Raw genomic sequence first — 24,936 nt, forward strand, 5'->3', positions numbered from 1 at the left:
GCAGCGAACACAGCACAGAGAACACCCATCTCGGTGTGACAGAAAATTAATTAGCAGGACCTGCGCAGGAAACTTAATTTGATAATGTCGCCTCCTGTAATTTGACCGTAACACTACGGTGTACATTCGGCAGCCTTGTGGTGGACAAGTGCCGTCAGTTCAGCCGAGTTTTGCCTAAATTACCCCAGACTCGGTCTCCGCCGTTTAACCGAGCTGCCCACCAGGAGAAGATGCGAAGAAATTTCCATGCTTATAACGTTGAATATTCCATGCTTATAACGTTGAATAGTATGTCAGTGTCTTTAGTATATACAGGTATCATACACGGATATCATAATGTACATAACCGCCACATAACGACGGGCAAAAAAAAATCAAAACGCCGCTGTAGCTCACCCCTAATGTACTTTTGCCCAGAGCGCCAGTCCATGATTATATGCAATTAAGAGAAGAAATATTTGCTCTCGCGGATCCGCGACAGATCCCACTCGCCCTTCTTCGGCACTTCGCGAAACCGGAGGGGCATCCACAGCCAAACATGCTGTCCCTGGCGCGACCTCTTCTTCTTTGGCGCTTCCGCTTCCACTCCCTCCTCCGCCTCGGGCCCCTCCTCGGCCACGTCGACCTTCGACTCCAGGTCTCCGTGGAAATCGTTCCCGAGAAGACTGGCGATTGCCGGGTCCGATCCGTCGGTCTCCAGGCCTGCAAGTTTGTTTGCCGCAGCCTCCACGTCCTCGGGGACGTGTCCAACAGCTGTTTCACCGAGAGAGTTGTGAATGGATAGATCATTGTCCGTTCCGCCAGCCAGATCGAAAACGCTTGCCGCCGTCTCCATCGCACGGCCTTGGGCCTGTAGTTCAGGGTCGTCCGAGCTCAACAATTTCTGGCGTTTGTACTCGTCAAAAAGTTCATGCATTTTCGAGTTTCTCTTCTTGTTGCTCTTTCGGAAAGCAGTAACCGCTTTCCCGACTTTGCTTGTCGCTGGCACCTTGGCGTAAAACATGTTGCGGCCGTATCGTACGTTGAATTCGGACGCCAACCTCTTGATCACATTATCAGAGTGCATCTTGACAAATGCTTCGCGGAGAATCTGGTTCATCGAGTCGACGTCAGAAGCGTGGGTCCAGAACGAGTCGTGCACGGCGGAGAACGTAAGGCCAGCTTGGTGACAGGCAGATGCAGACAGCATCATGTGGGTGGCATCAAGCGAATGGATAAAGTTTGGAGGGAATGCCTGCAGCTGCTTCCGCTTGGAAACAACAAAGTTGGAGTCGCGTTCGACAATGTTCAGGCCCTGGAAAAACGTGTTGACACGGCGCGACACCCGAGACCGGTAAGGCTGCACAACAGGCAAGCCTAGAGGCGTAGTCCAGATGACGGTTGAGCGGAAATGTGAGTTGGGGTTGTTTTGCTCCGCTGTGGTAAGGCCCTTGCTGCCGCGCCTATTCGGGGTCATAAGCTGTTTGGCTATGGCTTCGATTTGTTCCGGGGGAATGGACTGCGTAATGCGACTGGCACAGTCGCCCAGCCAGTATTGGATGTCATGGGCTCCGTTGAACATCGTGCCAAGGGCTTCGAAGATCTTTCGAGCAATGTACAACGCGCCGAGCCTCTTCTGCTCGCTGGAAAGGTCCGGGTAGTGGTCCACCAGCTGTTTTTGAACTTGCTTCATGGCACCGATAAAAGTAACACCGTAAACGTTGGTCATGACTGTCTGTTTGACAACCTTACGAGTAATTCTTCCATCCAGCATCTTTGCAGTAGCGTTGCCCTGTGCCGCTTCACGGGCAACAGTTTCTTTGACGAATTCCGCAACACCTGAATATACATCTGATGGGCGATCAGAGGGCTCAAGGTTGACCTGCTGTGCACCAATTTTGTCACCACCAAGGGCAGCATAATGCTGTAGACCGTTGCAAGAGCCATCCTGGTGAATGGGCAAACGTGATGCATAACCGGCCGGGTTCGGAAGTTGAAGGGCGTTTCGGAGCTCACAGCAGGCAGCCAGGCATTGCCAGGGATCTTCGGCTTTCAGCCACCAACGCCGACCATGGAGGCCATTGTTGGCGGAATCAAGTACATCATCAAGGTGATCCATAGCATACTGTTCACGCTCAGAGAGACTAGCTTTGTCAAATCCAGAAAGGTTTGCAATCTGGATCTTCAACCACCTCAGTCCACTTTGTCCTAGTGGTTTAGCCTCGCTGAAGAGGAGAAGACCACGTGCGTTATCGGCGCCCATCTGGTTGAGATAGGGAGGAAGTGGATACGCTCTACCGCGGAAATCCATGTTGTGAGGAAGGTAGAAGGTTTCGTTCAAATAGGCACGTGCCACTTCCAGTTGGAAGTTCTGGAAGCACCGCTGAGAATGGTAACTACTTCTTTGGTTTTCAATGTCGCGCACAAGGTTGTTCCACTTCTTCTCAGCTTCGTAACCCTCCTCGGGTGATGGTTTTGGCGGATGAGGCAAATCTGGCTCAGCTGGTGCCAGATCAGCGATAGGTTTGCCACCATTCCATGCCTCGAGCATGACATTGAAAACGTCACGGTTGATGACCCAACCCGTGCTACCGAGAATGTCCAAACCCTGGCGAATACTCTCTAGACCGTTGTTCTCGAGTGCCGCCTTCACGTACGTCGGTTGCAAAGCCTCGCCTGGTGTGGTGCGGACTATGCGGTTCTGGTGTAGATAATAAGCGCCGTCTTTGTAGCCTGTCCACTGTCTCGGTTTGGAGATCATGGGCAGATGACGACCCAGCAAATCTGAGACTGGCTCCCTAGTGATGATTTTGACCAGCTCCGGGTGGACATGGATATAACCGCTGCGCCTGCCCCAGTGGATTTGGTACGAATGTTGAAATCCAGGCTGCATGGTTATCTCTCGTGCCTTCACCTTTGCCGTCTTGTCCGTTTCAGTAGCGACAGGGACCTTGGCAACCTCGTAAAGAAGACTCAAAAGAACGGCTCCAAGCTTCGCCCTGAGAGCTGTTGGCCAAACGATGTCAGGCTCGTCTTTTTCCATATTTCGAAGCAGGTGGTTCCACTTGGTTCTACTGTCTTTCTCCTTGCGCCCAGCAAGCATTTTCTTAAGCATCTTAAAGCGCTGAATATTATTGTCGGACTTTTTCTTGGCCTGCAGAAGCCTGTCGGACATCATTTCATCGTAGAAGTCATGTCCAAGGGAGACTGCAAGAGGCGCGAGCTTGATTCCCTTTTCCATACCGTTGCGAACGAGAACACCCATGGTCGTCAGAATTGTCAAAGCTGCGAGCTTTTCCGGTTCAAGAGTGCGCAGGTAAACGCCGTATTCGCATCGTTCTTTTTGTTCGTTAGTTACGACGGGGTTCGTTTCTGCTTCCTTGATAAAGTTCAGTTCCTCCCGAATCCTGGACACCAGATCCGCATGCCACCGAGTAATGATCGGTGATAGATGCTTTCCACCTATCTTGGCGTCCGGCTTCACCTGCTGGATTGTCTCGTTCTCTTTTTGCCAACGGTTCAGGGCCGACTGCATCACGTCCGCTTCGAGTTGCTGTTGCCGACGTTGCTGGTATAGCTCCTTGCTTTCAATATCTGTGACCCCAACCTTCCTGGGAAGAGGGTCATTCGAGAATAGCGAGATTGAATCCTTTAAAGATGACAGACCAAGACCTTTTTGTGGGACTGGTTTAACTTCTGGTGCTTCTTCGAATGGTATTGTCTCCGTTGGCGCGGCCTCATTCTCAGCCGCCATGCCTCCCGTCGATAAGCCCATGCTATCGATAGCAACTTGTCTAAGATCCGCAGCGCAAATCTAGGACAAAGAGAATCAGTACCAAAGTATGACGATAACAATACGAAAAAAGAGGAAACAAACCTGGGAAAGTTCACCGAGCTCACGCTCGTCGAGCACAGGAACCGCTAATACTTCTTCTTCAACATGGGCTTGTTTCGCAAATTGCCAATAGCGGCGAACAGCTCGCTCCCGCTTGGGGCCATAAAACGAACGTAGGGCCATCCGAATCATGATCGCGTAGGTCGTTGCATCTCCCTCAACTCCACCATAAGGCATGTCCACTTCAAACCATCTCTGCATCTGCTGCACCAGCGATTTGTCGCCGGTGTGAGCAATATGCGTGACCATGGCCTGGAGTAGCCTGTTATGCAGGTCAAGATAACCCGGTGAGCCGATAGGGTGATATTCCCGTAGTCGATTGATCAGGTTTGAAGCCCGGTCGAACTGGGAAACCTTGAGCGATAGATCCAGGTTGGACATCATTTCATCCTCATCACCGCCAACACCTCTAATCTTCCTGAAGACCCTTGGGCTTGTCTGTAGCTGATCATCCACAATCACAAGAGACGACGCATCGAAGGTCTCGGGGATAGGAGGGAACAGGGAACTCCATTGCTGCTCTGGGTGTAGTTCCGAGGAAAGGGATTGGTGGTCCAGTACGGGGTCGGCGGCTGTGGCAAGGTTGCGGCTTGATTGGAAAGAGGAACGACGTCGGCGAGTATCCGGAGAAGAACTGTTCGCTGAATTTTGCAGTGCGTTGACCCGACTCGTCTGGGAATGATGGCGTAATTTTGCCGATGATTGCAGGAGAGAGCGTCCTTTCAAAAGCCGAAGCTGGGAGACAGCATTTCGTTGTCGGGCAAGTTGGGACAACATAATGAAGACGCTATTAAACAAGAAAAAGGTATTATACAATCGTGATTAAAGATAGAAAAGGATGTAATGCAATAAATGAGATAAGAGAATGAAAGGTAGAAGAATTAAATGCGACGCAAATGCTAGAACAAGGTCGACAAAACGCTCAACGCCCTCTCGGCAGGAGACTGTCAATCCAGACTGACAAGACGTCCCGCAGCCCTTCTCAACTCGCACGCCAGCAGGTCTGCGAAAAGAAGGAAGGTCGGGGTTGATGAGGATTGAGAAGGTTGAAGCAAAAGTAAGGACGGGCAACATTCGCTCCGGAGTGAAAAATACTCTGGCCCGAAAAGGGAGACCCCGTCACGTGATGCTGACACTCCATTTGCCATCCATTCCCATTGGTGGATCACATCAGTCTGCTCCACTGCAATCACCCACCACGCGATCTGTATCCTTCTTGGGAGTTTACAATCGTCGCAAAAAATACCGGGATGCGTGAGCAGTCGTTTTATTTCATCTACATATGTGTGTCTAGCCCTCCTCAGTGCTGCTTCCTGATGATTCCGTGGCCCTCTGCTTCATCCGGTTCTGCTTCATCGCCCACCCAGTCAACTCCGGCCGCGCCGGGTCGATCCGCGGCGCGCTCATCTTATCGAGATAGTCCTCGCCGTTGATCGCAGATTGGAGCTGCGGCAGGTCTTGCACATCCTGGTGCATCATGTAGTTGTCATAAATTTGCCACGATTCCTCGTTCTAGCCCATAAGTTAGTATTCCGCTTGCGCATTCATACTCAAAGCTGCATACCTCGGCATCAACCCAGTCATAGCCCTTCCACCGTTCATCCTGCATCCGCTTCAAGAGGTCAAGATTCCCTGGCACCATGACATCCCTATCCTCCGCGCCCTTGACCTTGACATCAACGGCTCTAGCTTCCGCCTCGGGCCGCTCTTCCTCGCCCTCTTTTCGACCCTTCCCAGACCGTCCCTTCGGCATCTCATCCATCGCATCGAGATGATGAAGCTGTGGATGCAATTGTACAACCGCCGTAACCGGAGAAAGATGTAGCTTATCTGTAGAAAAACAGCACCAGTCAGCCTCACGCTCCACAAAATGCGCAAAAGAAGACAAAAAAGGAAGAAAGAATACATACCCCCCCGAAATGCAGCTAGCATATAAACCGGATCCCCATCCTCAGGCGTCTTAATCCGTCCACCCAGAGTCTGCACCTTCAACAATGGCGTCTGATCCCCAGGCGCCATACCCATCATCCCTTCCTCCGCCTTCATATCCTCCGCCTTAACTTTTCCCTGCCCCTGTCCACCTCCCTGCCCACTAACACTAAACCCACCCGCCATACCATACGCCCCGCCCTCGCGCGCACTTTTACTCTTCTTCAACGCATCCCCGTACTTGACACCCTTCCCAATATCATAGTTCAGCCGCGTGCTAATCGGCACATCGACCTCGACTAAACCCGTATCGGGCTTAAGACGCAGCGACGTAGGTTTCTGCCCGTTTGTTTCGTCGTATGCGTGTCCCGCTGGACGGTCGAGGTATTGCAGAACGTACCGGCTGATGTCGGAGTTTGTGAGGTAAATGTCGTAGGAGGCGATGACGGGGTCTTCTTCTGAGGAGGTGGTTCTGGTGGCGGTACCTGGCTCTGCTGCTGTTCGTGGTGGGTTGGGGGGTGTTGCGGTTCGTGGTTGTGACATTTTGGCTGTATTATGGGGGTGCGGTTGCACCTATTTAGAAGAATTGCAATATTGGATCAATGTCAAATGTATAAGAGGCTATAAGGGCGTCATTTCATTATCCAGGTCGTTTGTGTAGAGTAGGAAGTCTGGTGCAAGCTAATGGTCGTACTTTTTTCTCCATCTGCATCATTGAAAAAGGCGCGGCAGAAAGATTTGAGCTTATTACCGCCTTCTTCAATAGGCACCCATCACTGTCCGCCCGCCTCGCGCTGGTTGATTACTCATCCATACAATGGAGCATCCATCCAAGGCCATGAGCATGCAGTGGACATTAACTTCGTCATTGATATCCTCAGATAAGGATGTTTTCAGGGCTGCTTCCTCAGCCATGCTCTGGATTAGTTACCAGCTGAGCGAGTGTTGGAAAGACCGTATGAGTACCGTAAGTCCGGAAATGAATCGTATAGGGCTAAGAAAATATATTTTTGACAATATGCAGAAAAAATAACAAACTCAGCTTGAAATAATCCTCATGAACTACTTTTACAGACAGTATAGTTCTATACAAAGGTTCTAAAGTAACAGAGAATATTTCTAACATAAATCGCATTCACTAGGAGAAAATTTTTAATAACCATGGTATATCCAAACAAGTCAGATCAAACCAAGAAGCAAAGCAAACAGGGAATTTGGTAATCTAAAAAGCGCAAAAAAGAGAAAAAGCCAGCAGCAGAACATGACAATCGTGAGATATGCAATATAACAACAATAAGTTGTGGGCCGTGACCGCGTTTCGTTTTATCTATGTGCATCTGCAGTCGCCTACTCCTCTTCTTCGTCTTCCTCGGCAACCTAATTGGGATTATGTTAGCATATGATTGATTATATATAGAGACCCGAAGGGGTTTATGGGGGATGACTTACTCCTTCGTGGAAGTTGGTTCCATCGGTAGTCGCGTTGATGACACCAGCACGGATGAGCCAGTCACCAAATCGCTCGGGCTCCTCGCCGTCGGTATTGCGCTCAAGAGCGTAACGCTTGAGTAGGGGCTTCATGATGTCGAGGATTTCGTCCTCCTTGATGGAAGAGCGGTATAGCTTGTTTAGACGCTGTCCGTGGTAACCGCCACCAAGGTACATGTTGTAGGCGCCATAAGCCTTACCGACGAAGGCGACTTCGGCGAGCCAGGGTCGGGCGCAGCCGTTGGGGCAACCAGTCATACGCATGACGATGCTGTCGCGTGCGAGACCGGCCTCCTCGAGGGTCGACTCGAGCTTCGAGATCAGGACGGGGAGGTAGCGCTCGGATTCAGCCATGGCAAGACCGCAGGTGGGGAAGGCAACACAGGCTGACGAGGACAGACGGAGACCACTGAAGGACGTGTTGTCGAGCTTGTACTTGGCCATCAGTTCCTTGATAGCGGGGAGATCTTCATCCTTGACGTTGGAAATGATCAAGTGCTGGTTACCGGTGAGACGGAACTCGCCCTTGTCAAGGGCCGCAAGCTCGCGGAGACCGGTGCGCATGCGGAACTCGGAAGTGTCCTCGATACGGCCGTTCTCGATGAAGAAGGTGAAGTGGTTGAGACCCTTCTCATCCTTCTGCCAGCCGAAGGTATCGATGTTGGAGGCGAACTTGAAAGGACGAGGCTCCTCGAAGCGCAAGTTACCAGGAAGAAGGGCCTCGACCTTCTCCTTGTAGGCCTCAACGCCCATGTCGTCAATGGTGTACTTCAGACGGGCGTGCTTACGGTTCTTACGGTCACCGAAATCACGCTGGACGAGCATGATCTTCTCACAAACGATGTGGGCTTGATCAGCTGGCACGTAACCGAACATGCGGCCGGTCTGGGGGTACGTCTTCTTGTTGTTGTGAGTGCTACCCATACCACCACCAGCAAGAACGTTGAAACCCTCCAAGTGCCCATCGGCGCCCTTGATGGCGATCAAACCAATATCGTGCGCGTAGACGTCGGTATCGTTGTGAGGGGGGATGGCAATAGTGATCTTGAACTTTCGGGGAAGGTAGGTAGGTCCATACAACGGCTCGTGGTCAACAATGGCATCACCCGCAACTTGGACCTTCTTGTCATCTTCGTCCTTTAGCCAAATCTCGTGATACGCAGTTGTGGAAGGCAGAAGGTGGTCGCTGATCTTCTGAGAGACGGCGTGCACCTCGCGGTGGTAGTAAGAGAGCTCAGGGAGAGAACTGCACATGACGTTACGGTTAACATCACCGCAGGCGGCAATGGTGGTCATCAGAGCCTTGTTGATAGCACGCATCGCTCCACGGAGGTTGCGCTTGACAACACCGTGGAACTGGAAGGTCTGACGGGTTGTGAGCTTCATCGTCTCGTTACCGTGAGAGCTGCTGATGGCATCCATTTGCAGCCATTGAGATGGGGTAGCGACACCACCGGGGAGACGGCAACGAATCATGAAGCTATAGGCAGGCTCAAGACCCTGGGCCTTGCGCTCATCACGGAGATCACGGTCATCTTGCATGTAAGTACCGTGGAACTTGGTGAGTTGCTGATCACTGGCAGAGATAGCCCCGGTGCTCTCGTCAAGCAATCCCTCGGCAATAGTACCACGCAGGAAGTTGGACTCGATCTTAATGTCTTCGTTGGTTATGGGAGCGGGCTCCTCGGGAAGACCCTCGACCTTGTCGACTCCCAGAGCCTGCCAGAGGCGGGGTTCCCACTCAGCATAGCCGGTCTGGAAAGCGTCGGGGTCCTGGTCATCACCAAGACCAATGTCCGTTAGTTTACGTCCACCGAGGAAGGTGATGCGGGCATCGAGATCCTTGGCCGGTTTGTTGTAGTAGATCTTGTCCTCCTTGCGGGGCCAGTAGTGGCTGTCACCGAGACCGAAAACGGAGTAGTTGATGGTGGAAAGGTCGAGGTCACCAGAGTTCTTCACGAATTCCCACAGGGCACGACCGTTCTGGGGGAACTCTCCCTGACCAGCGACACTGGTGAGGAAGACAATGTTCTCCTCGGTCGGGAGGTCTTCGAGAGGGTAGTCTTCCATGGCCATGACAATGGTCTTCAGACCACGTGCACGACCACGGTTTCCAAGACGCTTCGCCAATGTCGCAGCATTACCATTGTCGGAGGCGAACAGGATGGTCAGAGGAGCACCGAAAAGACCCTCGAGAAGTTTTTCGTAAGAGTCCTTGGCCTGGCGCTTCTGGAGCGAACGGACCTCAGTGCCGTAAGACTCGGAAAGAACGGAAGCGTATTTGGGCTGACGGTTCATGAGTTGAGTAAGCTGGTTGTCCCGGCGAAGGAACTCCTCAAGCTCACGCTTGACGCGCTCGGAGTCTAGAGCGAACTTGGGCTCACCCTGGTCCTCGTTGGCAGGGTTCCAGCGGTACAGGGGCCAGTAACCAAGGTCGACAGCCTTCTTGGTTTCCTGAAGAACAGTGAGGGCAGAGTCGTTCTCCTGGTTGTATGGGAGATAAGCAACAACAATGGAAGGACCCTTGAACTGCTCGGCCTCGGCCATAGCCTGGAGAACCTGAGTGTAGGAGCCGTACACAGCAACGGAGGCGACGTACGCGTTGCCGAAGTTCATAGCGTACAGTCCAATGTCCTTCTTTCTGCGAGTGGGGTCGGCCGCAGCACGCTCAGAGTAGGGCTGGGAGTCAATGACCAGCATGTTAACATCCGCTCCAGAGGCCAGCACGTGGTGGACACCAGAATTTCCAAGATCGTAAGACCAGGCATCGGAGCCAATCAGCCATTGAGACTCGTTGTAGAAAAGCTTCTTGGACTCCAAGAGCTGTCTGGAGAGAGTAGAGCCATCGTTGCCGAGGCGGGAGATGACATCAGGAGCCAACTTGTTAGCTTTGCTGGCATCCGCTGCATTGATAGCCCAGTCGGCGAGCCACTTCTTGACTACCTCGGTGGCAAAGCTGTTGGACTTGGACGCATCCTCAACCTCACGGACAAAGCGCTTGCGGTGTTCCTTTCTGGCGATCAATGAACCGAAACCGTACTCGGGGCTTGCTGCGATTGTGGAGGAAATGCCAGCGTTCTTTGAGCCCAGCTGGTTAGCAAGGTATAACCGCTCGCCGAAGAGCTGGTTCAGGATCTTCAGGTACGCGTTCTCAACGTGGGGCTGCTCAAGAGGAGTCTGAAGGGTAGGGACCTTGGAGCTGCCAATCTCAAGGTTCTGAATAGGGGAATCAGAGCTCAAGTTCTGGACAATTCCGCGAAGAGCCTGGGAGGCAGTCGAAGGCTCAACGTAGCCGAGTCTGTAGCCAACAACTTGGGGGCTACGGCCGCCAGCGGAGGCGGGTGTCAGGCTAGACAGAAGGTCCATGAACGAAGGACCCCATCTGGTAGTCTTGCGGACTTGCTCCAGAACAGCAATCTTCTCGACTGACTGGGGAATGGACTGCGCAATCTCGGAGCCCACCCAAGGACGGTAAAGGCGAGCAGTGATCAAACCGATGTTAGCTAGTTCAGCAGGGACGTCCTCCTTTCCGAGAACATCGACGAACACACCGGTCGAACCGAAGACGAAGATGGCTTCCTTGGCATCAGCTGGGCCGGTGTACTCAATAGCGCGGTAGTTGCGGCCGACAGTCTCCGACAACACTTTCCAGATTTGGCTCGTCCATGCAAAGATATCAGCAGCACTCACAGGACGCACAGAGCCATCCACAGTGGTAGCAGCTGAGCTAGTGGCGCGGCTGTCAGCACTGCTGTCACGAACTGAAGAACCAACGGACGAGTTGGCCACGCTGCGGCTGGAGGGAGTCTGCGAGGGCTGAGCAGGAGTGGCAGTTCCCTCGTCGGCAGCAGCTGGGGCTTCCACGGTCTCCTCAGACACTGTAGCAATGCGGCCACTGTCTGTGTACAGAGTCTCCACACCGTGTCCCTCGGAGTGTGAGACAGCACCTGCGCCCAGGTCCAAAAGCGACTTGAAGGCATTTGCGTTCTCCTGCTCGATGGGCTCGTCGTTGGCCGAGTTCGCGGGGTCGAAGAAGTGGATGACACCCTTGCCGGACTTGCGAGCCAAAGCATGAGCAGTGAGCGCAATATCCTGGGCCTCCTGAAGGGTCTCAGAGTGTAAGAATGTGAAACCGCATTGCCGGATGGAGCTGATCGCGGAGTAGTCGGGGAAGGGGTAGGGTTCCAAAGCGACGTGGATAACGACGGGGGAGTTCGCGAGGCGGTAGAGGTGAGGGATGGAGGCAAGAAGAACCGACGAGCTAGTCACAGCAGAGACAAATTTGCCGGTCTTCAGAGGGTGGAAGGCAGAGAGGAGGGGGTCTTCATTGTATCGGACAGAGACAACCTGCAGACATGATTAATACCCGCATAGCGAATCCTATAGTTCCGAAATGACTAACCTCTGGTACACCTTCAGGAATGACGCTACGGGACCCGGTAGCTCTCAGGTTCTTCAAGGTCTGAGAGAACCAGGAATCACCCTGAAGTGATGGCTGGACGGAGAGGACGACCTCACTGGCCTGGTAGGCGATTCTCGCCACTATATCCAAATCAGCCAATTGAACTCAACCATGAAAAACCAGGGCCAGAATAGCGGCCGTGGTTTCAAGAGAAAAAAAATATCGATGGAGGGGGTTTTACCGGCCTCGCCAGCAGTTGCAATAGGAGCCATATTGGCGATTGCGGGCTGCACTGCGGACAGTCACAGAGAGTGGGATAGAGGGTAGCGGAGGGGTTGGATATCACCGCATACGGTGATTCCGTGCAGAGAATCAGAGCAATGAACGGAGTGATTGAGGTGAGGGAGGAGAAGAGGAGAGAAACGGCATATGATATTTTAAAAGTAGTTATTTTTTTCCCCAAAGCTCGTCAACTCCAACTGCGGGCGACGATTCACTCGCTCCGCAGGGACATTTTTGAACGATTCTCCGCCATCGGGATTTGATCAGCGAATCAATGATTGGTTTTCGATCACGACATCGTTGCAAACAGGTTGTCGTCTTTGAGACAAACATACCCCTTCGGGCAAAGTGCGGGGTTCCCGTGACTCGGCCGTGAGAGCAGCAGCCGACACCGGTCAGGTGACCGGACTCCAGTGGTCTTCACCGAGCTTTAACCTTTTAACTGAGGAAGCGCTTAGGGAATAGGGCACAGATCTGGATATTTTTTCCGCAAACCGAAATACTATCAAAAACAATACACATTCTTATGTACGATACAGAGTATTCATTGGCAATATGGGGCAATTATAGATCCTCTCCAACGCCGTAAAAAGAAAAGTCAATCCCATATGGATGTCATATCAATGTACAAGTCCTGAGGCCAGGACCTTGGGGGAACGGTACGCCCCAGGCAACCGAATAAGGCTACCGTGCTTCTTTTAATATGGAGCTTCCACCCGTGCTCCAAATATCTTATGAACTTGAGACCCAACGCCTTCCCCTTCCCAAGGGTTGTGACCGTGGTTGATAACAGACGGTACGGTTCTGTCGAGGGTTCCTGCCACGCAGTTGACCGTCCGATTCCTAACCAGGCTATATATATCGTCACGGCATATAAAACCAAAATCGCAGACCATGTATGCAGTGTATGTAGGTAGCAAGAAAATGCTAAATGCGACGAGCGAATGAAGTTTCAGGTCGCCGGTAGGCATTCTGTCCAATGGGAAAGAAAATTTCTCCTATGGCAGATGACTGCCGGATGGTTGTATAGTGAGCTACCTTTCATCCCAATCTTGCACCTTGACGGTCAATCTCGGGCCTGAGTTAAGCTCATGTGCCGGTTGCTGTAAAGACGCCGCTTGGACGGCGGCCTGTGAGGGCTGTGGTGGTCCAGTTCCGGATCGACGGCGTCTCTCCCGCTCAATGGGGCCAGGGGGTCCTGCCGTAGTCTCTCCGCGAGTGTGGAATCGGTGGCTCATGTTGACCCAGGTCCCGTCATCCTCGTCACCAAGCCAGTAATTTCTTCCAACACTGATCATGAGGCGCCCGAGCTTTCCCTTCCATCCTTGGCCATCGGGGCTATAAGGTGAGAACGGTTCGCGGTCGATGTCAGCAACGCTGGCCATGCTAGCGGCAGAGGTATTTCGGCTATGGGTGGGCAGTTGGGTGTGGCGAGGCATAGCAATGTATAATCGCAGAGTATGGCGGGCAAACGCGAGCATAACGAAGACGAAGTAAAGGCGAATACTCCATAGCGCACAGATGAAGAGAATACTTTCAAAGCTCTCTGGCTGAGTGACGGCATTGCCGAGTTGATCCGCGCTCCTCTCACCCCTGGTTTTCAACTGCGCGGTATCATACTCAGAGCCGGTGAATCCCGCGGTTTGACCCATAGTATCACTTCCAGGGCCTGACGCCTTTGCGTTATCCGAATCCGTGTGCTGAGCGATAACCAAGAACCAAGTTACACCGAAAGCCGCGGTGTAGGCAGCGTTGATGGCGCTGTCGAGAACATAGAGCCAGGCCAGTGCAAGACATTGCAAAGGAGACTGTTTTCGGATGTGTGGGAATAGCAGTACTGTGACAGCAAGCGCGATCAAGGAGTAGAGGTACATGGATAGCTGAACGGGCGAGAGGTGGTATCCGGTAAGCAGGGCGAGCAAGCCATAAAGGCCGCTAATTTTGTTGAGCAATAGCGACAGAGTAATCAGCGAAGCGCCTGTCTGCAGGCTCATAACGTAGAGGAATGTCTGTGGTTGCGAACACCCCGTCGCCGGGGTAATAATCTGTTAGCTATGGAGCGGGCTGACGGGAGACGACGAACACCAACATACCTCTGGCCGCGGGATGCGGAGGAAGCGAGTTGACAAACCCATCTTGGATATCACCGCCGGAGATATCGACAGATGGGGTTTGAAGAAAAAATGGAGGGAAAAGAAGAGCGAGATGCAGGAGTGAAAGCTGGGAGGAAAACAGTCTGACCAGCGCTTCAGGTTGCACACAGGTTGTGGTTTACGGTTTGCAGTTTGCACAGGGGCGCGGCCTTCCGGTGGCTCCGATCCGGGCGATCGTTGCCCTTTTATTTCGTCACCACCTGCTCTCCTGCTGAAACGAGGCCTGCTTGCACTGGCTCTCGTCTGCACTGGGAAAACTAGCGGGTGACCTATTTTTCGGTGCCGTAATTATGCCCCCTTATGCTTTGCTCGCCTCGTCGGAAAGCCGACACTTCGTATTCGTTTCCATGAAAGTCATCGCCTCACCAGTGGGTCTTTTTTCCCAAGCCACCTTCCTTTCAAAACAAATGACGGCATCAGCCCATAAGCACTCCTTAAGCAGCGGCTCGATTAATTCAACTTCCCGGGCTTGCTAAATTATGCTCACTGGATAATTCAAGGCACTCTCCTATTATATGTCAAGTTTTTTTTTTTTTTTTATTTTTTTTTTTTTAAAAAAAAAATGGAGCATTCAGTAGACATTATATATTTAGAGACTCAAGACAAGGGACGGTGCTAACAACTATAGAGGCGGTAAAAGTTCGACAAGCTGCACTTTTCTTCCGTTTATTGTTGATAACAAGAGCTTGGCTACTATTTCATATTTAGGTTCATATTCAAGACCGGGCTGGTGTCCTGACAGGGATAAGCTACGATGAGCTCCCGCCAGTTTAATTTCCCCATGGATATTGGTGGCAGGGATGCTCCAGAAACGTTAAATATAGAGTTAAGTTGAATAAGGTGCTGCTGAAGACAATATATCATGATCGCCGAACGAAGATTACTGCACTGTATTCAATGAACTGAAGCAAAAGGACCGCTGGTGCGTAAGCTGCTACGCGGAATAAACTAAAAGGTAGATCTGCTGTGATTAAAAAAGGTGTTGCCTGTTTCTACTCTTACGGCCCCGTAGGCATCGAGACTCAACACGGACAAGATACAAATGACGTCTTAAAGTAAAAAAAACCAACCTACTAACAAACCAAGAAGGAAGAGATGCCGGGTACAAGCAGAACGCCCTCCAATAAGCCTCAAATGGCGGCAGCAAGAGCGAAAGCAGTCATCGAGAAACAGCATTGATCTAGACTCGCTAGTCAACTGATGAGCAAGGAAAATGTACATCTTAAGAATGGCAGATATTATAAACAATCTCAACCATCATTATTGAGATCCGAGCTGATATGGTGCGGTGAGTGGTGATGTAATCACGGTGAGAGGCACGCTCAGCAGGCGCACCCTTCGTTACTCGTCGTTTCTTTGGGTTGGATGTTAACGTCAATCACTGTAAAAAGCAAGTCAGTAAACAATATTGCCAGGAAATTGTACTGCGTTGGAACGAACTCTGGCTTTCTCCCCTGTTGGCTTCTCCCTCCATGCCGGGCAGGGCTTGAGCTATCCGCCTAAACAGCTGCTTGACGTTGTGGCCAACCTTCGCACTAGTCTCGATGAACATAAGCCCGTTCTTCTTTGCCTCCTCTTCACCTTGCGCTGTTGTGACTTCACGCTTGTCGCTCAAATCAGTCTTGTTACCCACCAGCACAATAATCACGTCGTTTCCACGCTCGCCCCGCACGTCGTCAATCCATTTCCGAGTGTTCTGGAAGGATTTGGCATTTGAGATATCGTAAACCACGACAGCTACACTGGAGTCGCGGATGTAAGAAGGAATCAGAGATCGGAATCGTTCCTGGCCGGCCGTGTCCCAGAGTTGAAGTCGTACGGTTCGGTCTTCGAGGTACATTGTCTAACACCAGATGTCTCAGCATCTCAATCGGGACTTGAAACGAATACCGCCCACTGTTTTGTACTGTGGTGGGGTACGTGGCTCACCTTCGACAGGAAGTCAATTCCAATTGTCGCCTGGTATGTGTTGTCGAACGAGTCGTACATGAACCTAGTAATCAACGACGTCTTGCCGACTATATGACGAGTATTAGGAATGCGCCAGGGTCATGAAACTTGGGAGTGGGCGTACCGCTTTGCTCGCCGAGGAAGACAAGCCTGGATTCAAGTCAGCATTATATTCAGATCCAAACCAGTGCCCTCAAAAGTAACGTACTTGAATTTCTTCAAAGGGTTCGAATACGACCCAACACCGGATGGTGAAGACATGGCGACCAAAGGAAGAATGTAGAATCAGGGGAGATCGGGCGGTGGGAGGGGAGGAATAGGAGAAGTAAGAATTAAAGACGGCGTAAGGTCATAGAAATTGGATCAAATAGAAAAAGGGAGAAATCTGGTTATACAAGGGAGCCTAGAGAAGGCTGCGACCAAACCAGCGGCGTACGAGGAGGTCCAGGAGAGCGATTGAGAAGGGACTGAGGGAGCTTTAGTACATGGGAGTCTGGGGAACGGGCAGGCCATCCAGCTTGATAGCGGCGGCCCGTGGTTCGCAGTCAGCGGCCACTCACTGCAGCCGCCGCGCGGATTAAATGCGGCCCGACCTCCACCTGCTGCGACTTGTTGCTTTCCTGCCAGCCCAACGAGAGACCAGAGCTCCGCCAAACAGCTATCCAGCCTCCGTCTCCGTCTCACTCCTCGCACTCGAGACCTTGCTTCTTGTTTTGAGATCCTCCAGCTTCGCGGGTGTCTACCAGGTTGGGGGTCATCATGGGTCTCACTTATCCTTTCGGTTTGGCAACCGTGTCATTCCTGGTGATCGGAGGGTGTAAGTGGGCTGCTCGGATTGATGAGATGCACGCGCTAATGCTTTCTGATAGATATGCTTTTCCATGGAGAGGGTGAAGCATTCAATGTATGACGCAGCTCTTGATCCTATACCTCCTCGGGGCTCCCGCTAACCCGGTCTAGGTTGGCCAATTTCTCGAATCCGTGTCTCCGTACGTTTGGGCGACTCTAGGAATTGCTCTGTGTATTGGGTTGTCAGTTGTCGGTGCAGCATGGTAGGCTATACTCTGGAAATATGGGTAGCTCGAGGCTTGGATTGCTAACAAGGCCGTCTTCAGGGGTATCTTCCTCACGGGCTCATCGATTGTCGGCGGAGGTGTCAAGGCTCCGAGAATCCGAACAAAAAACTTGATCTCCATTATTTTCTGTGAAGTCGTCGCTATCTACGGTGTCATCATGGCCATTGTCTTTTCCTCGAAGCTCAACCTCGCGACCGGCGATGAAATCTATTCCCGCCAGAGTCACTATACCGGCTATGCGCTGTTCTGGGGAGGAATCACTGTCGGTGCCTGCAACTTGATTTGCGGTATCTCCGTTGGTATCAACGGTAGTGGTGCAGCTCTTGCGGATGCTGCAGACCCAAGCTTGTCCGTACATCCGCCACCAATTTATCCAGGAATCAAGAACTAATGTCTATGTAGGTTCGTCAAGATCCTCGTCGTCGAAATCTTCAGCTCAGTCTTGGGACTGTTTGGTCTTATTGTCGGACTACTGGTGCAAGGCAAGGCAACCGACTTCGGAGCAGCAGCATGAAACACTCTTCTCTGTGAGAAGAGCCCATACTAGCAGGGGCACCCCATTTGTACGACTTCTACTCATCTCATTTTTTGGCTTCAATTTGTCCTCTTTATATAGCGCATTGAGGCGTAAGGGTCCGATTCGGCTGTTGAGTCTTTGTCTGCTGAGTTTATGGATAGGTAAGCACTTGGTTTTGCCGCGACGACGACGAGCCGGATGGACGTGGTGTACAGTACAGGCGCCGGAAATAATGGACGTTTCTATCTATACCATAGACTGAATGAAAATTCCCCATATCAACTTCTATCACCCTTCTATTCCTTTCATCTAGTACTACTTGAATGTTTATAATGTTTATAACACACCCGCCGCAGGCCTTTTCTTGACAAAGATCGCCTCAGCAGTCGTACAAACCTCCCCGTCCGCATTCCTAATAACAGCTTCAACAAACACCTTCCTCCCATCGATCTTCCCCAACTTGGCCGTCGCAACAATAACCGATGTCCCCGTTCCCAATTCCTTCTCTACACCACTCCCACTAGAAATACTCGGCTCCCCCACAAAAACCGGCCTTTTATACCCCACATCCAACTTCACCGTAAACATCCCAAGCCCCTCATCCAACCCGGTAGCCCCGATCAAATTCCCTGTGACCTCATCCATCACGGCCGCCAGGAACCCGCCGTGCGCGATGCCATTCTGGCCCGTGACGCCGCGCCCGCAGTGGAGAAGCAGGTGGCCTTCTGGGCTGGGGGTGGTGCGGTAGAGAAAGTGTGTTTCCAGCACGGCGGAGGAGGTGCGCGCGGTGATTCGGAAGAAAGGGTCCGTGTGTCGGGGGATAGAGGATTGGGGGACGGAGGTGTAGTTGGGGTCGGCGAGGAGGGTGGATGCTATTGGGGTTTTGTGGAAGATTTGGGGGGTTAGGGGTGGCATCTTCGAGTATTGTTCGTGGTTCTGGGAAGGGATGTTGGGATGGTTGAAATTGTGTTGGTGTTATTGTGGTCGTTCGTGATTGTATATATAATGGCTGGAAGATGGATATATGCTGTAGAGTAAGGGATTGATGATTTGCTGACTTAGACGGTCAGGTTTAATTAAGCTATGCATAGATTATCCAGAACACTGCCATTGGCATGTCAGGGAATTGTAAGAGATATAAGGCTTGTTGATTTCCCCTCGTCCTGCTCTCTACCGTATACCGACGGGAGCCGGTTTTTAGCCGAGGCATCTCAACATGGACAAACTATGGCTGGACTGGCATAGGTAGGAGTGTCGAAGAGTAATCAAATCCACAGATTTAGCTGCAGGCAAAAGTGTCTTTATGGCCGAAGCTGGAGAATTCAAATATATGAGGGTTCGCGTTTACTTGTTCAAGATCTTCATCGTGGCCGTAGTCCTAAAATTCTAGGAACTGGGAAGAACTTATGTACGACGTATACCGTAGTTCCTACCATTCCGTAAAGGGTATCTATCAGCTTATCTCTATTTTACGGAAAAGATAAAGCTAAATCAAACGAGATCATATACCAAGATCCAACTATATTAGCCCTTATGATATTTCCACCCCTTCTTCTTCTCCGCCCTCAGCGCCGGCAGGACAGCATCGCGACTCTGCTTCCGGGCAATCTCAATGACCAGGAATCGCACAAAATCCGTAAGTGTCCAGTAACTGCTGTGCGCGCTGAGCATGTTAAGGTACTGGATGTTGAGTGCCCCGCCGCCGCCAGACAGAAAATAGTCGACCTGTCCGTTGTCGTTTAGCAGGAGCATTCGCTTCTCAGCTATTTCCTCCCGGGTGAAATCGTGCGTCTCCATTTCCACGTTAGATGGGAGTTTTGTGATGATGGATGGTCGCTCGGGGGCGGAGACAGCCGAAGTACCCCAACGGAAGGCACCGCCAAATGAGCGCCAGAGGGATGCCGTGGAGCTTGGGATGGCGGCCGGTTTTAGGGTGCCGGCTAAGTCACTATCGACCGCGGCGTTGACTCTATATGCGATGGCTGTTCCAGGTTAGTGAGAGAGGATATTTCGCTGTGGTGGGTTGGCTTACGATCTGTAGTATGCATGATGTTGTAGAGATTGTCAACAGCCAAGCAGCCGTATGTGTCTACATCGCCTGCTACTCCATCAAGCCGGTCATCTCCATTACCGCCTGGTTTACCACGTCCCTTCCGGGGTGAAAGGTTCGCTATGATTCATTAGCTCAGCGTATACCTCCTTCCGGATGAATATCTCACCTTTGTTGATAAAAAGGAACAAGCCCACCGGGCTTCCGCAGATGAATAGGTTCTTTGTGTCAAACTCAAATATGTCCGGGTGGATACTGGTATTTGAAAAGTCAAAGTCTGGGATACTTGTCGGCTGATGACTGAGCACGTCTACTGCCATTGCGCTCCCGAGCGAATGCGCAACTAGATGAACGCGGCCATTCTGCTGAAATCCGGGGTTGTTCTGGCACCAGAGCCGGAAGACTCGGTTGGCTTCTTTGACGACCGCTTGTATCATCTTGGGTTTGTGATGCGATAGGTAATAGGGAATATCAAGTATAACATCACTGATCAAAGACCGGACAGCAGGTATTGTTTCTGGGGTGATGTCCTTCAACGTGAAATGATTACTGGCCGGATCATCTGTCACCTGGGACTCAAGATCGGTGTCTTCCAAGGACAGGGTCGAGCGCCAGTTGATAGGTAGCACCATGATCCCACCATGGCCATCTCGGACGTGCGGCCATACTTCTTCGCTGTTGAGTTCCACGTTGACTTGTCTCCGGAAGGCATTGATGGCGTGCGTGAAATGGAAGCTCTCCATGCGCTCCGACAATTTCTGACCAATGCCGTGAATGACAAATACGAGATCTGTTGGCGTAGGCCTGGACTCTTCCATTGCACAGGCATAGCATATCTCCCCGCCTCGACCAGGTCGCATTGTTTTGGCTTGGGCTCCGCGGAGGTAGTTCCGCACGTCCACGGGACTGGGCTTTGATGGGTGCAGACGTTCCCATGCACGTCGACTAAAACCACGAACAACAGGTATACCGATCTGACGTCCTTTCCGGACGGCGCTAAGAGGCCTCCTCCCTCTAGATACAGACGGTAGCAGACTCGGCCGAAGAATCTGCGCATTCTTTCCATCGGCATAAATGACACTGGAGGTCATATAAGGTTTAACAGCCGCTGCTTGCGCGGATGAAGCACCGGAAGCCCAATTATCAACGTACTCCGATGATTCCGGGTTCTGGTCTTCGACCTCTTGCGCTATAACGTCTGCGCCTGGTATCACATCGTCTTCTTTGGGCCATAGTTGATGCACAATCTTCAACTCAGCGTCTGCTCCATTCTCCACACAGCTATTGAGTTCATCCTGCCACGTTTCAGTCCATGGTTTGAGATAAACATAACCGTCTTCCAGTTTATTGGCGAGCTCCGTTTCCACCGGAAGCATCGTGTTTTTGTAAAACCATGTAGCGCGAAGAACGTTGGATACATCGTGAAGCGGGCTCCAATAGATTGGTTTCATCTACGGCATATAAGTAACTATATATCCAAATTTGGGGCGGGAAAATAGTACCTTTAGATTTGGCAATTCGACGAGATGAAGTCGAGAAACACCCACCGGGATTTTTGATTGGACATCCTCATCTCCTTCTGTATCAGCATCAGTATGCTCGGCAGTTTCATCTTGTGACTGGTCTTGATAGGTGCTTGTTCTGAGCCCCGATGGTTTAGACGCAGTGTAGCTATGACTGGTTGTTTGACGCTCATGGATCTCCTGCTTCGTGTCCGTGACAGTAGCAGAATCGACGGATCGCGAGAGCGGGCTCGACGGCTGGGTTACAGGGGCCCTTATGAAAGGGGACCCGCTAATGCTGGCGTCGCGAGAGTAATGGCCGTAAGAACCAACGCTCCCTTCTTCTAGATTGGGGTTCTCATCCCTCGAGTCGCTGATCTTGCGGCGGAAACTCTTTGCGTTGACCGTGGGGGACACCTCCCTTTTGCGATAAAGTGGACTACCTATTGAGACACCGTCTCCAATACTCCCATCGGGCATCGACTGTAGGCTCGATCGTTTAGAGCCCCCATCCTGTTGTTCTACTCCGCCAAAATCGCCATCGGACCGAGAAGCTGGTCTCTGCGGTAACTTCTGCGTATATGAGCCAGAAGATGTCACGCGTTCGCTCCCTTGGTTGCCCGTCAGGCCCGCTCTCCCACGGCTACCCGTTCGTCCAGAGTCCGTCACTGGAACGGCGATACCGGCATTTACTTCCGTACCGCTGGCATTATGCGACTTCTGTTTCTCGGGCTTCTTTGACTTCTCTTCCCGTTTGATCGACAACCAAGCCTCTTCCAGCGCGATATGGTCCCTAACCGAAAAGGGCTGCGGCGGCACCCTATCGTCTAGTTGGGATTGACCGCTCGGTGGAGGCGGTAGCGAGCTCAGCGGGTCGTCTATCGGTAGAGAGGAGACATAGAAGAACTGAGCCCGGGGGCGGGGTGGATGGGGCAGAGAGTGCCAGGCAGAGGGATTCGGATCGTCATCGGCGAGGAGACAGGTCGTTCCGTAGGTATGGAGGGGGCCGGCCATGGCTGATACTGGCGACTTCCACTAGAAGTCTACAGCCGAAGCCTGCAAAGAAAACAGTTGAAGCGAATCAGTCAGATAAGACGCTCGTCATGGTGAGCAAACGGAGCCCAGGAGCTTTTGCTGGAGCCTTCAGTCCTGACGAGGACTAGCTGGCTGACGATAAAGGGATAACATTAAGAGCGACGGTCGGAAGTGAGATGGTCCAAGAAGGGATTTAATTCGTCAAGCGAGTGCAGAAGAGCTGTTCCTGGATTTGGGAGAGAAGGGAGCTTGAGGCTGCCTGCTCGTATCTGTCGATCAGCCGTGTGAGCCTATGACGTCGCCCACGTGCTGATCACCAACAAACAAGATGTCTTCAGTTCCTACACCGGGCACAACATCCAGCCAAAGCTACTCACCGCCGTACAATACATCTACAATATTAATTTTGGACTTTCCACATCGGAATGGAGATTGTTATTTTGAGAAATTGACCGATAAGGTGAAAAACCATTGCACCGAGAGTAACACTGAACAGGAACAAAACGACCGCAAGGACTGACGAGGACCGAGTCAATATACATGATTCACTAATTATAAAGAATTGGCTTGAAATATACTATTGGCGTCGAAAAGAAGAGCTTAATAACTCAGTGCGATGAATGACTTGTCCTCGGCGACATGCTTGGACCGGATGAGCTGGGGCCCGACAATATGCTGTGCCCGCTCTCGGAAAGATACTTTTTTGTCCTCTGCTCCTTCATCAAGAGAAGTGCCCGCATTTGCAGCTCTTCGAAGGCGAGAAAAGTGGCGACTGGAGCACCCAACATGTCAAGAAGCTTCTGGATGTCATGCATGTGCTTACGGATGACACTATCGGGTGAACAAAACGTTCGGACACTCATTTCTTTGACAATGGCTTTCCAATTATGCAGATTCGAATGAAGAGCTACTGGGTTTGTTGAGCTTTCTCCGTTGAAATTCATGGTGCGGACGTTGGATAGGATCAGCTGACGCTGAGTGGCTTGGTCAAACTGGAACTCGACCACCTTTGGTCTGTTCTTGGAACCCCAGAAGTTGTTAACCTTTCTGATGGACTCTTTTGATATGCGGCCTTCATTGTGTTGCTGGATGAGGAATCGGTTGGCACTGACGCAGATCATCACTTCAAGCTCGGAATATAATTGGGCTTGGGTGGTTGGATCTATTGAAATAGCGACTGTCGACTTTGGCAGTACTTTCAATTGTCGGGGGGTGCTGAAGGGGAGTGATAGTGGATGTGCTTTGGCCATGTCGGTTGCCTACGCAGATTAGCCACCTCTTCCGTCACCGGAAAGGCAGTGGACTCACGATGTCTCCCACGTGCTGCTTCAACTTCTTCCCAAACCCAATTACTTTCTTGTACTTGGGCTCAGTGGTAGGAGGCAGCTCGGCAGTGCAGCCCAGCCAGCCGTTTGTCCCGAAAAGTTGCTTGTGCGAAGACCTCATGTTGCCAAGGGCATAGTTGATAAGATCAAGTTCCTGACCCGGTTCAAGATCCTCTGTGCATTCAGGGACGGGGGACAACGGCCTTCCCATGGTTTCTTCGCCATCAACTATCGCAACCTGGCTCAACTCAAGATCGTGACTTTCGTCCAAGGTAGGTCTGTACTCGCCACCGCTGTGGAATATGGGCCTGGGGCTTAAAGGAATTGGCGGAAATGGACTGCCTGGAAGGCCCTTGGGGCAAAACAACGGAGAGACATCCATATCATCAGGCAAAGATAAGTCTGAACCGGAGGTAAACGACGGCAGAGAGGCTGAAGGGGACAGGACACCCGGACGGAGCGAGTGGTCGGATACGTCACGAGAGTAGTCCCAAAAGGTCTTGTATTCCTCATAGAATGGGTTCAACTTGGCGATATCTTCATAGGTGAGTCCTCTGTTCTACTATTAGCGCTGCCGTACGCCGGTTAGGCCCGCACTTACTGGAGATCAAGCATGATGGGTACGCTGCAGGAATCAGTTTTCATCACACTGCGGTGAGATACCCTGGTAAAAATGGGTTTAAGTTGAATTGGATTGCAGTTACGAGATACTTAAGGAACTGGAGAGCTGGAGAAAAGGGAGACTGAGGTCTCGTATACTCGAGTCTACGGGGGCTTACATACTGCAACCGTCTACCAGTAGGTGAATTCGTCAATACTTCAATCCGTATTGTCATATTTAAAAGTGCATTCTAAACAATAGAGGATGCTGCGTCATTAAGGCTCTGATTGTTATGCAGTGACTACCTATTCACTGGTTTGGTGGAGTGGTGGAGAGGGTGGAGGACGAAGTGGAGGAGGAGGTGAATACGCAGGGAAGAGAAGAACCGGTCCAGCATTGAGGCCTAAGGGTTCTCTCTATTCTCTCTATTCCCTCAAACTGGGCTATTCAGGCAACAATAAGAAAACCAAACAATAGACAACAATACTATGCTATTGTTCTATTGTCGATTGCTATTCAAGCTGGCCACTATTGTATAAATAGCGCTAACACTCGACCCTAGGCTGCAGTGCTACACTACAGTGACTTGGTGGGCCGAGCCATGTTCATCAGGCCGCAAGGCACATATCGGCATGCCGTAAGGTGTCGAGGGAGATCCATCCAGTCTTACAGTAGTACTTTAGAATCAACGATGATCTCTGCTACGAGGGTGCCATGAATTCTCAGGACGTCACCAGAAGATCAACCGAACT

The 24,936-nt window shown here is 51.5% G+C and overlaps 9 protein-coding genes across 9 annotated transcripts; 1 reads left to right on the forward strand and 8 right to left on the reverse strand.

Moving 5' to 3' along the window:
- Positions 1–243: 243 nt before the first annotated feature.
- On the reverse strand, positions 244–4,932 carry ASPVEDRAFT_43793 (DNA-directed RNA polymerase). Its single transcript, XM_040812909.1, has 2 exons — positions 3,857–4,932; positions 244–3,793 (listed from the first exon to the last, which is right to left on the reverse strand). The coding sequence occupies exons 1-2, from the start codon at positions 4,649–4,651 to the stop codon at positions 443–445; spliced, it is 4,146 nt and encodes a 1,381-aa protein (XP_040670087.1). The 5' UTR covers positions 4,652–4,932; the 3' UTR covers positions 244–442.
- A 171-nt stretch (positions 4,933–5,103) lies between these two features.
- ASPVEDRAFT_43794 (uncharacterized protein) lies at positions 5,104–6,503 on the reverse strand. The gene is made up of 3 exons (XM_040812910.1): positions 5,785–6,503; positions 5,439–5,704; positions 5,104–5,386 (listed from the first exon to the last, which is right to left on the reverse strand). The coding sequence occupies exons 1-3, from the start codon at positions 6,344–6,346 to the stop codon at positions 5,165–5,167; spliced, it is 1,050 nt and encodes a 349-aa protein (XP_040670088.1). The 5' UTR covers positions 6,347–6,503; the 3' UTR covers positions 5,104–5,164.
- A 291-nt stretch (positions 6,504–6,794) lies between these two features.
- Positions 6,795–12,224, reverse strand: ASPVEDRAFT_152701 (sulfite reductase (NADPH) subunit beta). The gene is made up of 4 exons (XM_040808320.1): positions 11,935–12,224; positions 11,694–11,833; positions 7,253–11,638; positions 6,795–7,180 (listed from the first exon to the last, which is right to left on the reverse strand). Exons 1-4 carry the CDS (start codon positions 11,963–11,965, stop codon positions 7,151–7,153), a joined length of 4,587 nt encoding a protein of 1,528 aa, XP_040670089.1. The 5' UTR covers positions 11,966–12,224; the 3' UTR covers positions 6,795–7,150.
- Positions 12,225–13,009: 785 nt separating this feature from the next.
- ASPVEDRAFT_136138 (inositol phosphorylceramide synthase regulatory subunit KEI1) lies at positions 13,010–14,110 on the reverse strand (the record flags this gene model as incomplete). Its single annotated transcript, XM_040807267.1, has 2 exons — positions 13,010–13,984; positions 14,069–14,110. 2 exons carry the CDS (start codon positions 14,108–14,110, stop codon positions 13,010–13,012), a joined length of 1,017 nt encoding a protein of 338 aa, XP_040670090.1.
- A 1,340-nt stretch (positions 14,111–15,450) lies between these two features.
- Positions 15,451–16,339, reverse strand: ASPVEDRAFT_135065 (Rab family GTPase YPT6; the record flags this gene model as incomplete). Its single annotated transcript, XM_040807190.1, has 5 exons — positions 15,451–15,509; positions 15,569–15,971; positions 16,058–16,146; positions 16,203–16,228; positions 16,287–16,339. 5 exons carry the CDS (start codon positions 16,337–16,339, stop codon positions 15,451–15,453), a joined length of 630 nt encoding a protein of 209 aa, XP_040670091.1.
- Positions 16,340–16,689: 350 nt separating this feature from the next.
- Positions 16,690–17,966, forward strand: ASPVEDRAFT_43799 (H(+)-transporting V0 sector ATPase subunit c''). Its single transcript, XM_040812911.1, has 5 exons — positions 16,690–16,895; positions 16,948–16,982; positions 17,039–17,130; positions 17,194–17,502; positions 17,557–17,966. Exons 1-5 carry the CDS (start codon positions 16,838–16,840, stop codon positions 17,666–17,668), a joined length of 606 nt encoding a protein of 201 aa, XP_040670092.1. The 5' UTR covers positions 16,690–16,837; the 3' UTR covers positions 17,669–17,966.
- ASPVEDRAFT_781670 (PaaI family thioesterase) lies at positions 17,839–18,895 on the reverse strand. The gene has a single exon (XM_040816496.1). It carries the CDS (start codon positions 18,584–18,586, stop codon positions 18,008–18,010), a length of 579 nt encoding a protein of 192 aa, XP_040670093.1. The 5' UTR covers positions 18,587–18,895; the 3' UTR covers positions 17,839–18,007.
- Positions 18,896–19,195: 300 nt separating this feature from the next.
- Positions 19,196–22,237, reverse strand: ASPVEDRAFT_85735 (DDHD family phospholipase; the record flags this gene model as incomplete). The annotated part of the gene is made up of 4 exons (XM_040817735.1): positions 19,196–19,653; positions 19,704–19,841; positions 19,891–21,172; positions 21,224–22,237. 4 exons carry the CDS (start codon positions 22,235–22,237, stop codon positions 19,196–19,198), a joined length of 2,892 nt encoding a protein of 963 aa, XP_040670094.1.
- Positions 22,238–22,605: 368 nt separating this feature from the next.
- ASPVEDRAFT_196628 (uncharacterized protein) lies at positions 22,606–24,228 on the reverse strand (the record flags this gene model as incomplete). The annotated part of the gene is made up of 3 exons (XM_040809215.1): positions 22,606–23,517; positions 23,567–24,137; positions 24,185–24,228. The coding sequence occupies 3 exons, from the start codon at positions 24,226–24,228 to the stop codon at positions 22,867–22,869; spliced, it is 1,266 nt and encodes a 421-aa protein (XP_040670095.1). The 3' UTR covers positions 22,606–22,866.
- Between the last annotated feature and the right edge of the window lie 708 nt (positions 24,229–24,936).

The sequence above is a fragment of the Aspergillus versicolor genome (genome assembly GCF_001890125.1).
Source record: "Aspergillus versicolor CBS 583.65 unplaced genomic scaffold ASPVEscaffold_7, whole genome shotgun sequence".
NCBI lineage: Eukaryota > Fungi > Ascomycota > Eurotiomycetes > Eurotiales > Aspergillaceae > Aspergillus > Aspergillus versicolor.

Coding starts and splice junctions, on each gene's coding strand:
- ASPVEDRAFT_152701 (XM_040808320.1), bottom strand. CDS start 11,965: ATGGCTCCTATTGCAACTGCTGGCGAGGCCG. Junction 11,834..11,934: donor TGCAACTGCTGGCGAGGCCG/GTAAAACCCCCT, acceptor ATTTGGATATAG/TGGCGAGAATCGCCTACCAG. Junction 11,639..11,693: donor TTCCTGAAGGTGTACCAGAG/GTTAGTCATTTC, acceptor TCATGTCTGCAG/GTTGTCTCTGTCCGATACAA.
- ASPVEDRAFT_43799 (XM_040812911.1), top strand. CDS start 16,838: ATGGGTCTCACTTATCCTTTCGGTTTGGCAACCGTGTCATTCCTGGTG. Junction 16,896..16,947: donor ATTCCTGGTGATCGGAGGGT/GTAAGTGGGCTG, acceptor GCTTTCTGATAG/ATATGCTTTTCCATGGAGAG. Junction 17,503..17,556: donor GATGCTGCAGACCCAAGCTT/GTCCGTACATCC, acceptor ATGTCTATGTAG/GTTCGTCAAGATCCTCGTCG.
- ASPVEDRAFT_43793 (XM_040812909.1), bottom strand. CDS start 4,651: ATGTTGTCCCAACTTGCCCGACAACGAAATGCTGTCTCCCAGCTTCGG. Junction 3,794..3,856: donor AGCTCGGTGAACTTTCCCAG/GTTTGTTTCCTC, acceptor TCTTTGTCCTAG/ATTTGCGCTGCGGATCTTAG.
- ASPVEDRAFT_781670 (XM_040816496.1), bottom strand. CDS start 18,586: ATGCCACCCCTAACCCCCCAAATCTTCCACAAAACCCCAATAGCATCC.
- ASPVEDRAFT_43794 (XM_040812910.1), bottom strand. CDS start 6,346: ATGTCACAACCACGAACCGCAACACCCCCCAACCCACCACGAACAGCA. Junction 5,705..5,784: donor GCTAGCTGCATTTCGGGGGG/GTATGTATTCTT, acceptor GTTTTTCTACAG/ATAAGCTACATCTTTCTCCG. Junction 5,387..5,438: donor ATGACTGGGTTGATGCCGAG/GTATGCAGCTTT, acceptor CTTATGGGCTAG/AACGAGGAATCGTGGCAAAT.